This window comes from Arachis ipaensis, chromosome B1 (genome assembly GCF_059453495.1).
Source record: "Arachis ipaensis isolate K30076 ecotype BB chromosome B1, ASM5945349v1, whole genome shotgun sequence".
NCBI lineage: Eukaryota > Viridiplantae > Streptophyta > Magnoliopsida > Fabales > Fabaceae > Arachis > Arachis ipaensis.
The window spans coordinates 16051732-16067170 of NC_142436.1; the positions used below are offsets into that span (position 1 = coordinate 16051732).

General features: G+C 36.6%; 1 protein-coding gene across 1 annotated transcript; it reads right to left on the reverse strand.

The window, feature by feature from the left end:
* Positions 1 to 3194: 3194 nt before the first annotated feature.
* LOC107626103 (BTB/POZ domain-containing protein At5g66560) lies at positions 3195 to 6017 on the reverse strand. Its single transcript, XM_016328888.3, has 4 exons — positions 5640 to 6017; positions 5483 to 5552; positions 4104 to 5402; positions 3195 to 3932 (listed from the first exon to the last, which is right to left on the reverse strand). The coding sequence occupies exons 1-4, from the start codon at positions 5678 to 5680 to the stop codon at positions 3324 to 3326; spliced, it is 2019 nt and encodes a 672-aa protein (XP_016184374.1). The 5' UTR covers positions 5681 to 6017; the 3' UTR covers positions 3195 to 3323.
* Between the last annotated feature and the right edge of the window lie 9422 nt (positions 6018 to 15439).

The following is a 15439-nucleotide window of genomic DNA, read 5'->3' on the forward strand; positions in this document are numbered from 1 at the left end:
AAGCCTAACTCCCTCTCCCTCTGCAAGGTCTACCAGATCTCCTTTAACAGTCGGATGGCAATGCGAACAGAAGGTAGGTGGTACGTCGTCTTTAGAGGGAGGATACCCAGAATATACCCCAACTGCGAGACGGCATCGGCTCAGGTGGATGGCTTTCCACGGAACCTGCTTCTTCGTTACCGGAGTTACCAAGAGGCCGTGAACGCCTGGAACAACTACTTCCAGGTGACTGCATCGCCTATTCCGGGGCTGGGCAGTGAGCTCCCGCTGGAATAAAGTTCAATCGATTCGTTAATGGTGGACGGCACGATACGACGGTGACGACGACTTCGCTTGTTTCGGGGCTGGGCAGCGAGCTCCCACCGGCGTGGGAGTTCAATCGATTCGTTCACGGTGGACGGCACGATACGACGGTGACGACGACTCCCGCGGAGGTACCAGGTGCATCTGGTAAGCGAAAATTGTCTTCTTGCGATGCCCCCACGTCTAGTCACTTGCAGCCAGCCAATCGATTGAGGACCTACAATAGGCTGTTGCGTCGATCGAGTACCATGTATCCTAGATCGAAAGAGAGAGACAAGAACTCAAGACTCAACTAAAAGAAATCATACGGTAGCTGGCCGACATTTTGCTGGACAGGTAAAGTCCCAGGTCTTAGGGCCCAGTGCAACAACGGGATGGAGACACCGTAAACCGACCCCTCCCCCGCAATGTATGTAACTAGGGCGGCCCATGTAACTGAGAACGGGCTGTAGTATTGTACTGTTCAGGTCTTTTTTTTTCGAGTGGACCTATTAGCTAATGCCGTTGTGAAATACTGACTGCTGGATGCGAAGGTTATGCGTGTGAGCATTATCTTTTAAACATAGTGATAATGGATCTTTCCACACATCCGTTTGCATTACGAATGTAATAATTTGTGTATAGCCTCGTGCTTAAGCTATATCATCATCCAACGAATCCTTCATACCAGATCAAACATAGGATTCTCCAAGCACAACAACAGAAACACAATAAAAATATATTCCATACAAGGATAATCATGCGTAAATTCCAAATAAAATAGCATATAATGCTACATACTGTAATGCCAGATACGAGAAGAAGCATAAAGTCATAAACAACAAGATTCAACAACACACATCAATAATTTAAATGCTTCGATTTTACAAAGCAATAATTTAATACTGATTGTACTTCCCAATGAAATAATTTAATTTATTTTTTTATCTTTCCAAAAATAAAAGAGGTGCATTATTATTTTATTGAATAAAAAAATCTCCTTACAAAGCCACATCAAATTCTGCTTGTTAAAGGGTAGGTATTCATCCTCAACCAATCATATTGCACGAATACAATCTTGGGTTCAATTGGAAAAAAAATGTGCATGTTAAATATTCAACGTTTCTGTTAATTTTATGCACTAGAAAAGTTGATTTTATAGAGTATTTTAATTATTATATCCTAAGGAAATTTAAATATTTAATACTGCTGTTAGATTGTTCATCAACTAATTATACATGCAATAACTAATTTGGTGTTCCTCTTTTTTTTTGTCCTGGGTGTTCCTCTTCTTTGTTCAGCCATGTTAGGGTTTTTTTTTTTTTGGGTATTATAAAGAGGATCATACCAAACCAGTGATCTAGTTTTAACAAAATAATAAATAACCCAACACTTGAGCCCATCATTGATTTCAGATAAAAATTATAATCTACAGGCCCATCTGGATTGAGCCAAGTCCAACCAACAGTGTTCCAACCTGACCCACCCCGACCCGAAAAGTGTTCTTCCTCTCCTTCGTCATTCTCTAGCCCATGTTCTCCACGCCGCTTGGATCCTTCCTTGTTGATCGTCTCCGTCAAAGCCATACGTCTACCCGAAACAACACTCCTTGTTATCAACGGCGATCGAAACCCCTTCCAGCGATCACATTGTGCAGATCGTCATCCTTCGAACCAATGAGTCGCGACAGATGCGCCATTCGGAGAGTAGGCAGCTTTGCAGTGTGATTCTGCGAGGGGGTGGGGTGGGGGTGGAGGGAACTTCCTGTAACTCCATTGATGGTCAGTGACGGAAATGTAAACATCCATGCGATTCTAGTATGCCTCAAACGACGTCAATGATGAAACTCCTTCCTTCCCAGCCTAACTCCATCGTCTCTGCTTAAACATAACACAAATTCATTAACTGCAAATAATTTCATCTTAAAAATCATTAACTAATTCTACATAAACCTAGATAGTTTTCAGATCTAACAAAAATAACCAGCAACAAAATAAATTTGTAAAATAGCCTCTCTAACACAAGATATTCACTAACCAATCAAAGGAGGGAAGAGAAAGGGTGATCTCTACCATTGGAGGAAAAAAACGAGAGAGATTCGACGGACAACATCCAAAGGCGCACCGGTCAGCTGAAGATAAGTGCTATGTGCATTGGTGTGCCAAACACCTTCGGAACATGGAATCCGTGCCCGTGTTTGAGAAGCAAATGAGCTGAAGCTCATGAGTATATATGAATTGGTTGGGCCTTGGGCCCATTATGGCCCGATTCGTTCGGTTCGGCTCGTTTGACTCAATTTTCGGCCAAATTCTTTAAAATTAGTGTCAAAATTCTCATTTTAATTTTCTCTATCACATTAAACTATCAAATCCCATTTTCTAATCACTTTGATTAATAATTAATTTATTAGTTAGTTATTTACTAATTGCTCGAAATTTACACATTAAATACAAACATTTAAAATTTTTCACTAATAATAAGTTTATCATTTTACTCTTAAGACACATGTTAGTTAAACTCTATTTTTAATTATGTACCATTATTAATAAAAATATAAACTTTATTAAATATTTATTAATTTGTTTGATTTATTTTAATACTAGTATTGTGATTAAAATTATCTATTTTAATATTAGTATTGAAATCTCAAATATTATGGTTAGATGATAGACTTTGTATTAATTAGGTGATATACTAATATTAGTAAAAATATGAACTAATTAGATTATCTATATTATTAGTTATTTTTAGAGTTTAAAATTTAATTTTTGTTAAAATATTAATAAAGATATGTATTTTAAATCTTAATTTTAAATTTTATTATTTTATATATTTTATTTATATAAAATCGAATCAATTAATGACTCAATTTTTAATTGAACTCATAATTCAGCTATCGTTACTATACAAAATGGAATAAATATATGATAAGTTTATTTATATTAATTAATCAAAATTACAGGAGGGATCCCATCAAATCAAATTTACTCCAACAATAAGATCCTCACGTGACGAGCCAAACAGCAAGTTTAGCGTGCTGCCTATTCATGATGGGGATGATGCTGTTGCTGCTGTTGGTGGCGTCCCTTGCGTGCATCAACCACCGTCGACTCATGCGAATCGCAAACCTGCGTTTTGAACTTGCAACCGAACTTCCTTCCCAGCGCCGCCCTCCAGCCACCACCATTTCCGCCTCCATTTGGGCCCGCCTTGTCTATATTCTCGATCACTCTCTTCATAGAGGAGCACTCGCGTTCTAGCTGATGCACCCGCGTCCTCATGCTATCCATGTCGAGGCGCAGCACCTGATTCTCCCTCACAGCAGCCCGCCACGTACTCCTCTCCTCCTGCACCTGTGAGCCCCCATCTTCTAAGTCTAACGTTTCCACTCCCTCTTCCTCTTCCCCTTCTCTCTCCAGCGCCGCCGCAGAGAGCCTCCCTGGCTCCACTGCCGCCGCTTCCGCCGCTATCAGTGTTCCGGCGACGGCGTGCCGTAGCTGAAGCTGCTCGAAGAACAGCACCTGAACCATTGCTCGGAGTGGGAGTCTCTCGTTCTGCGCCGCGTGCGTGCACGCCTCGAGTGTGAGTTTCTGGCAATCCAACAATCCACAAATCTTCTCCCTCGCCGATTCTGATAGCCATGGATGTGCCTAAAAATCAAAACAGTAATCGAATTTCGTTATCCTTAGCTGAATCCCAATCCGAATCCGAATCAGTCTAAGCAAATGAAGAATAGAAATATCAAACCGAATCCTTCCCCTAAAAATTGAGTGACACTAAATCTGAAACTGAATTTTATAGCAGAATGCCAAGTTCAATACCTTGAGGTACACATCAATGGCACGGTAGAGACCGTCGTCCAATAGCCTGGCCTGATCCGGAAGTGAGATCGCGAAGTTGTAGAATTTCTCAGCCTTGAGATTCGCGTCCGAAGCTATCTCGGAAAGGTAACCGTCGAAGAGTTTTCCTACAAGCATAAGCGCGGGTGACCTCGCGGCGCTGCCTTCACCACCACCATCGATTTCTCCAGCTTCGATCCTCGCTTCCAAGCCATCCAAGAAGTGACTCAAGATCCTCTCTACGCATTCCACATCATAAAGCGTTTCATTGAGGTACGAATAACTCGGTATGAGAAGGTCATCGAGTGTGGCCTCTTCGAACTGCAATCCTATCTTCTTCTCCAACGCGTCTCTGCAAGCCTCCGAAGCGTTCAATATGTTTGCCGTTCGGAGCAACCTGAACAGGAACCTCGTCGCCGTCGCCGTCGCCGACGGCAATCTCGAACTCCTCTTCAAAGGAAGGTACGAGACCACCGTTTCCAGAAGCTCCTTCTGCTCCGCCTCCGTCAACGATGATGGCACCGGCTTCCGACTCGATCTCGAAACGCCGGGAATGTGTCTCTTCGCATAGAACATAACACAGCTCTCAATAATCTCAGGAGTCAGATTCGCGCTTCTCATCGCAACAATCAACCGCTTGAACAACGGCAAACAAAGAACCGCGAGATCCTCGAACCACGAATCCGCACCACCTCCACCAGAACCGCCTTTCCTTCTCCCACCAGCTACAGCATCGATTCCGTTCCGTGGAACCTGTTTGGACACGGATCCACGAGCGGCTTCGCCAACTCCGTCGCTTACCGGCCATCCAAACAGCGTGGGATCCGAAGATGATGCTCTTGAAACCACGGCGTCGATGCAGCGCTGCGTGATGCCGAGGTTTTCCGCCATAGGTACGATTCTCTCGCATGATTTTAGGGTTTTGACGGAGTCCTTGAGGCTCTTGAGCACCTGCTGAGAGAGAAACCTCTCCGTCTTGGACACCAGGTTATCCTCCGAGTAATCCTCCGTCATCTCGAGAAACTCGCCAGCGCAACGGAGTGAAGCCACATTGGAAGGGGACAGGTCGATCTTCACGCCATAGCAGAATTTTGCCGCCGTCTCGAACGCCTCTGAGCCACCAGGAAACCCCGTGAAAGTCACGTGACATTGTTCTTCCACTATTTCGTCTTCATCGTAGTCGTCCTCATCTTTTGTTTGGGTTCTGGCGACAGAGGAATGAGTTGCTTCTTGCTGGGTTATAAGTTGGTGTAGCTTTCGACTTTTTGACATCAAAGGGAACTGAAATTGGTATTGAAAAAAAAATAAAGAAAAGAAAGTTTAACTACAATGTTGTTAGTGTATGCACATGAGAAGATTACCTTGTGAAGATGGAAGGTCATGTCATCCACTTCTACTACAATGTCGCTTGGCAATCCAGTGGTGCAGAACCTGTAAAGTAAGGTATGTGAGAAAATCTACTAAGAGAATGAATTTACGAAACAAAATAGGAAGAAAGAAAGATATTATAGTTCTAACCATGCTTGTCCTTTTGTGCTGGCCTTTTCTGCTGATAACATTTTTTTTTCTTTTCTGTTAGTTGTTTATCCGATGATTCTATCTCTGGGAGTCTCTTAGGCTTGGTTACTGGAAACTCAGATCCATGAACATGCGAAGGGGGCACATGATTTTTCGGTTTGGGACAGGAGTTTGAAAACACTGGCAAGTTTCATTGCGTAAGAAATTACTGGAGTATGGGTGTGTGGAATTATTTAAAAAAAAAAAAAGAAGAAACATGAAAGTGGGGACTGGATTTTGGGAACACCCAGAATTGGTGCGTTTTGCTGAGGATGAAGTGGACTTGACTTGCACTACCAGTTGGAAAAACAATAAAAATGAGAATGAGAGAAATTGTTTGTTTGTGCTTTTTCGTTGAGGTTTTTATGAGAGAAAACAACGGATGAAACTTTTAGAAAAGAAAATAAATAATTAAATAAAGGACGCTAAACAGAATAGATCAATGGAATCCACAAACTCAAAGCAGACAAATGGACCTTGAGCAAAAATTCCTCAAAAGGGGATCATATATTGGATCCTTTATTTATTTTTTAAAACTTTCCTTTACCAAACCTTCTGCCCTTTCTTGTTATCTCTTTTATTTGAATGAAACACATCAGAATCTTAGTCTCACCTACTGCTCCGATGTGTCTCGTCACTAAAGAGTTTGAATTATTTTTTTCTTGAAACCCGACAATAATCCTCCATTACCCCATATCTCATTGCTTGCCAACAATGTTCTTGCACTAAATAATCCTATCTTATATTTTATATGTGGAATTCTCATTTGCTGACTTGTTGACCCGATCTGTGTAATTTAATAAATCACTAGCGTTATATTAAGCTGAACGGGTGAGATAACTGTCTCTGTTAGTTAATCAATGTAGTGATTATTAATTATTAATGATAGATAATAGCCTTTCCAAGATCACAAAATTGAAGTACTAGTATTCAACTATGCATATTAAATCCCTTGTAATTTGGTAAGTAGTAAGATCTGTTCACTTTTTAACTGTCAACTAAGAATTGATCACAGTAAGATTGTTACAATATTGGGAAACCTAACACAGCACACATCTATTTTTAGAGGTTAAAAAGTGACTCATTGGGTATAGGAGATTTGATTCGGTGACCACTACCAAACACCAACAGCTCATTAATCTTTCATGTAGCTTTGGTTCAAAAAATTGCTCCTTTATCAAGTGGGCATATATATACAAACGTGTAGTACACATCATTTAAAGCAAGTTGCTTGATATGAACGTTGATGGTAATCATAATTTGTTGAGATCTTTTATTAATTTTCAATCTTCTGAAGCTTTCAAGCTCTGGTCCTTGATTGGTTCGTGAGAATCGTGACTTTGGACAAGAGGAAAATTTTAAAATGTAGTGACCATGCCTTCATTTATGTTAGCATATCTACCCCCTCAATTCATCCTCTCTTAGAATTTATTGCTGCCTGTAATGTGTAGACAGCCGTTCTAAGGTACATTATAATACCAATCACGAGTTAAAAGTGAATGAAGGGTATAATTCAAGATTTCAAATTTGGGACGTTTGAAAAATGAAAATAAAACATGTCAAGTTGTCATGATAACAGTCCAAGATCAGAGACCGTAATCTCTACACCCTTGGAAAGTGAGAGAAAATGAAAATCTTAAAAGGCCATGGCAAATAAGACCTGGTCATTAATTTAATATAGAAAGAATTTATGTTATATCACTATATGGAAGTTAAAAAAAATAAGGAGGAAAGGAAAAGAGAAAAGAGGGGGGGGGGGGGGGGGATGCTAGAGTCAGGGTGAGAAATTTTTTCTGTATTATGTAACTTACAGTTTTATTGGCAGTAAATTCAATATTGAAAATTGTAGCTTTTGTGAAATTAATTGTTACAAATTAATCATTGTAAAATTATTCGTTACCAATTACTCGGTTATTGAGAGACTTATAAAAACACTTATCAAGACAACAATAATTTGGATAACTTATTTAATGCAGCTTTTATAATAGAAAAGTTAGGCTGGATATATAATACAATCATGGATAATTTGACGGAGGAATTTGTTCAATAATTCCAAAAAAAAAATTTCTTGATTTCACACTAAAATAACACATTAATGAGTTTATTATACTCATGAACCTAGTTAATATGTCATTTATACTTTCTTCTTCCTTCATTGTAAAATCTTTGTATCTACCCACTAAATTATTTATTTTATGGGGGGTTTAAAAACTTTTAATGGTATAGAATTAAATTAAATTCTACCAAGAATTATTTATTATATTCATTTTTTTTAGTCACAAAAAAAACAATTTTTTTTTTACCAAAAATAAAGAGACTCAAACTCAAGACTTCTTAGATGGGTATGGAAAGACTATTCTATTTGACCTCTTAAATACAATGTTATTCTTTGTTAATATAACATCGTATTTAAATAATAAATATATTTATTTATTAAATCATATGAATAATGTTGAGTTTAAAGAAATAATAAATATAATGATGATGAATAAACATTATTATCGGGTTAAAAATTCAATTATTTCTGTTATTAGTTTGTTTATTGTACAAAAGATTATTGGAATCAAATAGGCCCAATAACAAGCTAACAAAGTCCTAAAATGGTTCAGGTCCATAAGCACTCATTCACTAACTAATGGCCCAAAAAATTGTTGCATATTACTATCTAAGAAGGAAAGAAGCAACACATTCTTATATGAACCAAGCTTGTGATCGAACTCATTCTCTCTACACTCCAAAAGGAAAGCAAGAAAGAGGAAGTTTGATTAGGATTCAAATCAAAGAAGAAAAAAGGGAATTACCAAATTCAAGCAAGTCAAAATCTAGGGTTTAGAAAGTTAAGATTAAATCAAGAGGTAAATTAAAAAAATCTTTTTCAACTTAGTGCTTCATTAATAACTTGTTGAAGATGCTATTCTCTCTCAAGCACCAAACTAAAAAATTGGAGAAAGTATAGGCTATGAAATTCTGCTACATATCAAGGGTCAAGAATTAAATTTGGAGTCAAAATTTTGATATACGATTGAGATTCTTGAAGAACATTGAAAAAGAATGAAAGAGAAGTAGCAAGGTTTGTTTGCATGTTGGCTTTAATTACTGCTGCTGTCTTTTACACTGCTGCTATTGTTGTGATATTTGGGAAAAAAGAAAGTCAAAAGTTTTAGCCAAGTTTCAAGCTTTGGAAACTTTACTCCTCTATTAAATGGGTAAACAGACAGAGATTGATTTAAAGAGTGAGCACACTGTTTGGGTTCTCATAGCTTATAAACTATCCCTTTCTTCTCCTTAAGAGTTTTACATTGAATTTTCTGTTCTTCAGTGTTCATCTTTTATTTTTTTTGTGTTTCTTTTCAATAAAAAAAAATACATTAAGTGAGAAATCAATAAAAGTCATTGAGAGAAAAGGCAAAGAGAGATATAAAAAAATTCAAAAAATTATGTAAAAGCCCTTTTGTGTGTTTATCTGTTTTATACACATGATCTTGAGGGAATTTTATTGCTAAGTTGGGGAGCACTTAGTGGTTAAAAATCTAGGGAGTGAACCTAATCAAATCTAGTTTGGGTAGAAGCTGGATTTGTTCCAGATAAGATTAGGTTGAATTCTAGAAAAATTGGTATTTTGTAATCTTTGTGAAAGATAGTAAAAATTTCTCTATAGTTGTAAGGGAGATTGGATGTAGGTCACATTGCACATGGTGGCTGAATTAGGATACATGGATATGTGATTTTCTCTTCTCTACTCTTCTTATGTTTTACTTCATTAAGAGACAAAATAAAAGTGTCTCCTACGTTGTATATTTCTCAGAAGTCACAGCTATTTGAAAGTAACTTGTTGCTCTATTTTTGAACGTTTCGTGAAGAGACAAAATAAAATTGTCTCCTGAATTTCATCTTAACAGACGCATCAGCAACTAAGTTCCAATTCCAACCAGAAATAAAAAGCTAAAAGGATTAAAAAAAAGGAGGTCATAGATTCAACCTCCTTCTCTAAATCATTCACAAATCTTCAATTGGTATCAGAGCCTGGTCTCACGAGATCAAGCTTCACAGCTTAGAGAAAAGATCCGAATGGCCAACAACATGAGTTCTAATATCGTGGCTTACACACTCACTGAAGGTCAGTCTAACAACAAACCTCCCTTCTTCAACGGCAAAAACTACAACTCCTAGAAGGAAAGAATGCGGATATCTGCCCAATCTATTAACTATAATATCTAGAATATCATCATGAACGATCCACAGATTCCAATAAAAATAAGTACAGAAGGAGTGATGACACCTAAAGAAGAAGCTGAATAGACTGATAAAGACAAGAACAAGGTGGAGTTAAATGCCAAAGGAATCAACATGATCCACTGATCAATTAGTTTTAAGAAGTACCGGAAGGTATCAAGGTGCAAAACAGCAAAAGAGATTTGGGATAAAATCTAAGACACTCATGAGGGAACTGAACAAGTGAATAAAACAAGGATCGACATGCTGAGAAAAGAATATGAGATGTTTGCTATAAAGGAAGGAGAAACCATTGTAAAATATTCGAGAGATTCTCGATCATCTTCAATAATTTGGATGCTATGGGGATGAGTCACACCGAACAAGTGCTAGTGAGAAAAATATTAAGAAGCTGTACAAAAGAATAGAAAAGTAAAGCTACAGTCATTACTGATAGTGGTAGATTAAAACAAATGTTTTATCATGAGTTGAGTAAAAAACTCCTTGCATATGAAATCACACACCTGAACTATGATGAAAACAAGAAAGGAGTGACCTTAAAATTTACTATTGAGTCATTGAAAGATAATTTTAATGATGATTTATTAAATGACGAAATTGTATTTTTTGGTAGGAGGCTAAGGAGACTTATGAGAATCAAGAGAAGAAGTAAAGGATCGAGCTCAAAGGAACAAAAGAGAGACCTCAGCAAAATAATCTGTCATCACTACATGGAGGCTGGTCATTACAAGTATGACTGTCCTAAGTTCAAGAAAGAAGACAGAACTAGGAAGGACAAGAAAAAGGTTCTGATGGCATCTTGGAATGACTTAGAGAACAATTATGAAGAAGAAGAAGAATCTGAACATGAAGCTCATACTTACTTCATGACTTACCGAGAACCAACTGATGAGGTAGATCATCCTATCCTAACTAATGATGAAATATGTCAAATGATTGATGAATTAACTGGACACATTAGAAATGGTTTAGACAGATGTCATGACCTTAAAGCTAATATTGATTCTTTAAAAGTTGAAAATACATACCTCAAAGAAAAATTAAGTGAAGCCAAAAATGTAGTAGATTTACTTGAAGAAAATAAGAGGCTTAAAACTAAAATTGAAAAACTTAAAGGAAAGCATTTGGTTATTAATTTATGGGACCAAATTGATGAAGATGAGAGGTTGCACAAAGTAATTAGAGGTTTAAATCAAGACATAGCTAAATTTGCTCAAAGTTTCAAAAACTTGGACAAATTGCTAGCTAGTCAAAGATCTTTGTTTGAAAAATATGGATTGAGGTATGTTGATATACATGAATATATTTTTTAAAAATCAAATCTTAAAATTGAAGCTTCAACTCCTAAAAATAAAAGATTTCAAACTTCACATCATTTTAAAAATTCAGCAAAGAAGAATCATTGTCAAACTTGCAAGAAATATGGACATTCATCTCAATAATTTTTTTTTTGAAAGAAAAGTTGGAAACAAAGTGTATAAGGTTGTTAGGAATTTCAATGCTCTTGGCAACCAACATAGTTTAACATCAAAGGATCTACATTGATTTGGATACCTAAGGTCACCTAAAAGTGTTGTACAGATTTGTCTTGTATCCAAAAAGAAGAAGGACATGTGGTACTTGGAGAGTGGATACTCAAGGCACATGACCGAAAATTCTACATTTTTCATCAAATTAAACAAGTACGATGGAGTTTTTTTACTTTCGGTGATGATGAAAAAGAAAAAATCATAGTCGTAAGTAAAGTGGGTAAAAAATTTTCTACATTCATTGATAATATATTTTTGGTTGATGGTTTGAAACACAACCTTCTAAGTATTAGTCAACTTTATGATTTGGGATATTGGATTACTTTCAAAAAGTTGGAATACTTAGTTGTTGACGAAAAATCTGGTGATCTTTTATTTATTGCAAGAAGATGTAATAATGTGTATGGTCTTACTTTAGAGGAACTAAAAGAACAAAATGTAGCATACTTTACATCCATGGTATCCGAAAAGTGGTTATAGCACAAGAGATTGGAACATGTTAGCATGTTTCAAATTTCTAAACTTGTTAAAAAAAATTTAGTTAAAAGTCTTCCTAAAATTCAATTTGACAAAGATATCACTTGTGATACTTGTCAAATGGATAAGCAAACTAAAACTTCTTTTAAATCCAAGGAAGATATTTCAACTAAGAGACCATTAGAATTGCTAAATATTGATCTTTTTGGTCCTACTAGAACTCAAAGTTTAGGAGACAAACTCTATAGCTTGGTTGTGGTTAATGACTACATTAGATTTAGTTAGGTTCTATTCCTTGTTCATAAGAATGATGCTTTTTCAGCTTTCTCTATTTTATGCAAAAAGATTCAAAATGAAAAAGATTTAAAAATTATTTCCATAAGAAGTTGATGGTAATCAGTGGCTAAGAGAAGGGGGGTTGAATCTTAGCCCATTTTTCTAAGTATCACTTTTTGCCTTCCAAAATAGCTTCAGGAGATTTTTCTTCGTTTTGTCTCATAACCAGACACGAGACATTTTCTTTCTGTCTCATACCCAGTCAGGAGACATTTTTCAATTTTTTCTCCTTAGCAATAGAAACAGAAATGGAGTAGAAGAGAAAGAGAGAATCACACCAAGAAGTATCCTGGTTCAGCTGCTAAGTGCAATGCAGCCTACGTCCAGTCTCCATCACAACAATGATGGAATTTCACTATATTCAACTGATTACAGACACCAATTCTTCCCTAGGAACTATCCTTTCCTATTCGGGACAAGTCCAGATTCTATACCCAAAACAGAACTTGACTTGGTCACCTACCAAGCTTTCAACTGCTAAGTGCTAACCTAGCTTGCAAGGAAATTCCCACAGAATCATGATACACAACATATAGATGTACAAAGAACCTCTAAGACATCTATGACTTTTTCTTTAATTTTGTACACTCTACCTTTTTCTCCTTACTGGCTTTTTCTTACAAACCTCACTCTATTTGCCTTTTTCACCATGAGACTCAGACAGACAAAACTAAAGAAAAGAATGCAAAATAAAACACATTGAAGGAGAAGAACTTCTGTTAGCTTGGATAGCTATGAGAACTATGTGCTTACTCTCCTAATCTCAACCCTTGGCCGTTCACCCTTATTATAGAAGGAGAAGCTTCCAAGGTTGAAACCGGTTGAACTAAGCCACCTTCTTCTTCTTCAATAATCAAAACCGGTTCGGACAGAGAGAAGAGAAAGGGAACCGAAAGCAAAACCAACATGCAATTATCTCTCTTTCATCCCTTCTCACCAAGTTTCATCAATCCGAGCCTTCCATCGTGACTTGGTCCCCAAGAAGAATTTCTGACCCTTGATGAACTCTTGATTCTTGACAGCTCCATCTATTCTATTTTTGCTTCTTCCTCCATGTAGCTACAGTAGCTACCTTCTGTGATGGATGAACAAAAGTGGAAACGAGCTTCACCTCAGAGATCTTCTTCTTTGACCGATTCGGATTGCTTCTACTTTAGGCATGGAGATCTTGAAGCTTCTTCACCACATCTTGCCTTTAGTGGTAAAGATCTCAGCCATGCCATGCCTTGGATCTTCCTTTTGCAAGGGCCATCATCACCTTGGCCACTTGCTTCTTCCTAGCTTCTCTACTTCTACCTCTGATAGCTTCTTCCATCTTCTTTCCCTTATGGAAGTGACACACGAAAACAAGATAGAGAAGAGGGAGAAGGAAAAGAAAACTTTGGAAGTAATTAGTGAAATTAAAATCAATTAAAATCAATTAAAACCCACTTCCTATCATTTATGTATAATAACGTGTGAGGCATTGAAAGCTATCAAATCAATGTAAACTTTCTCTTTCCTGTTACGAATAATGAAATTAAACCAAGTTAATTGAATTTGAATTCCACCAAAAGAGAGCGTAGGTAACCAAACCACTTCTCTTTTCTTTCTTTTTCTTTTCAAATTTGGACCATGATGATGTTGGTTTTTCAACACAATGGTTTTAGGCTGCTCCATAATTTCCTGGTCCAATCAACATAAGAATAATTCAGCCACAATGTTAACAAAATTTCTGTAGCAAAGGCTGGATGTTTTGTCAATATTTTGGGCTTTTTGTTGCTTATGCCCAATGATCAAAATTATGCATACAAAACAGAAATTATTGATCAAATAATTTTGAAGCCAAAATCAAATTAATAATTCCTAATAATAATTTTTAACAATGTTTGATAATCACAATAATTTGAAGTTTTCCAAACTTAACAATCTCCCCCTTGATGACAAACATTATTAAAAATAAAAAAAGGTCAAGGATTAAGAAAACTCCCTTGAAGATTTTGAATCCTCCCCCTTTCCATTTGTCACATAGCTCCCTCTTAATATGTGCAATTTTTCAGTAGAAGCATTACTTGTAACATGCTTAAACAAGCTTAATACAATTACAAAATAAAGTATAATGTATTCAACATATGGAACATTAATAAAATTTTGAACAACTTGTTTTTTGAGCAGATGTATAATGATAATCAAAACTTGATTTGTTATCTTTTAGATAACTTTCTGCTCACTAAGATAAACATAAAGTATGTATGAGTACTTTATGAGTACATTGTAACAAATATCCAAGACTCAACATACTTAAATCAACATGTTCAAAACAATTCCCAACAAAATTTCTTGCCAATCACAGTAATAAGTCAGGCTCAATGAAGCATTTTCTCATATTCAGTCATCAACAATGCTTCAGAAAAAATTGGCAATAAGCATCAGAGCAAAAATTTGCAAAAGGTATCAGAGCACAAAAAAATCATAGCAGGATAATGCAGAAATCAGATCACAGAAACCTCCTTTAACCATAGAGCATGAACCAATAATCATAAAAAATCAGAAATTTAGAGCACAGGTTTCAACATATTTCAGTCCTGTTTCTCAACAGATTTTAGCCCTGTTTCTCTGTTTCTTTTCTTTTTCATTTCTCCCCCTTTTGTCATCAAGGAGGGACCTGCAAAACAGATGAAAAACAGCATACCAAAATGCAGAATATTTGATTAACAAAACAAAGGAGTTCAAAGTAGCCGAATACAATTATCCAACAGTTCACAAGACACTAAAACAAAAGAACAATTAAAAGAATAGAGTTCAAAGGTGTGAGTAGCAAAGAGCACATCAAGCATCAGAAAGATTAATATCTGAGCCAAAGGAAACATCTTCTTCATCCGAATCAGCCATGTCTTTTTCCAGGCTTTTGAGCAGCAAATTGATTCTCTCATTGCACTTAGTCCAGGCCTTTTTATTTTCATATGCTTGTTTTCTGGCCTTCTTGAAAGATTTGATCATCAGATTGGACATATGAGAGAACTCATTCAATACATCTTTGACAGATTCGGATATTTTGGAGGATTTAGAGGGATGATATTCACTTTCACTATCAGATTCCATTGAGGTTTTTCCTTTTTTTTTCCCTTTCATTGACTCAGGAATCCTACCTCCCTTTAAAGTAGAAACCCTGTTTTCTACAGGCTCATTGATTAAATCAATATTAAA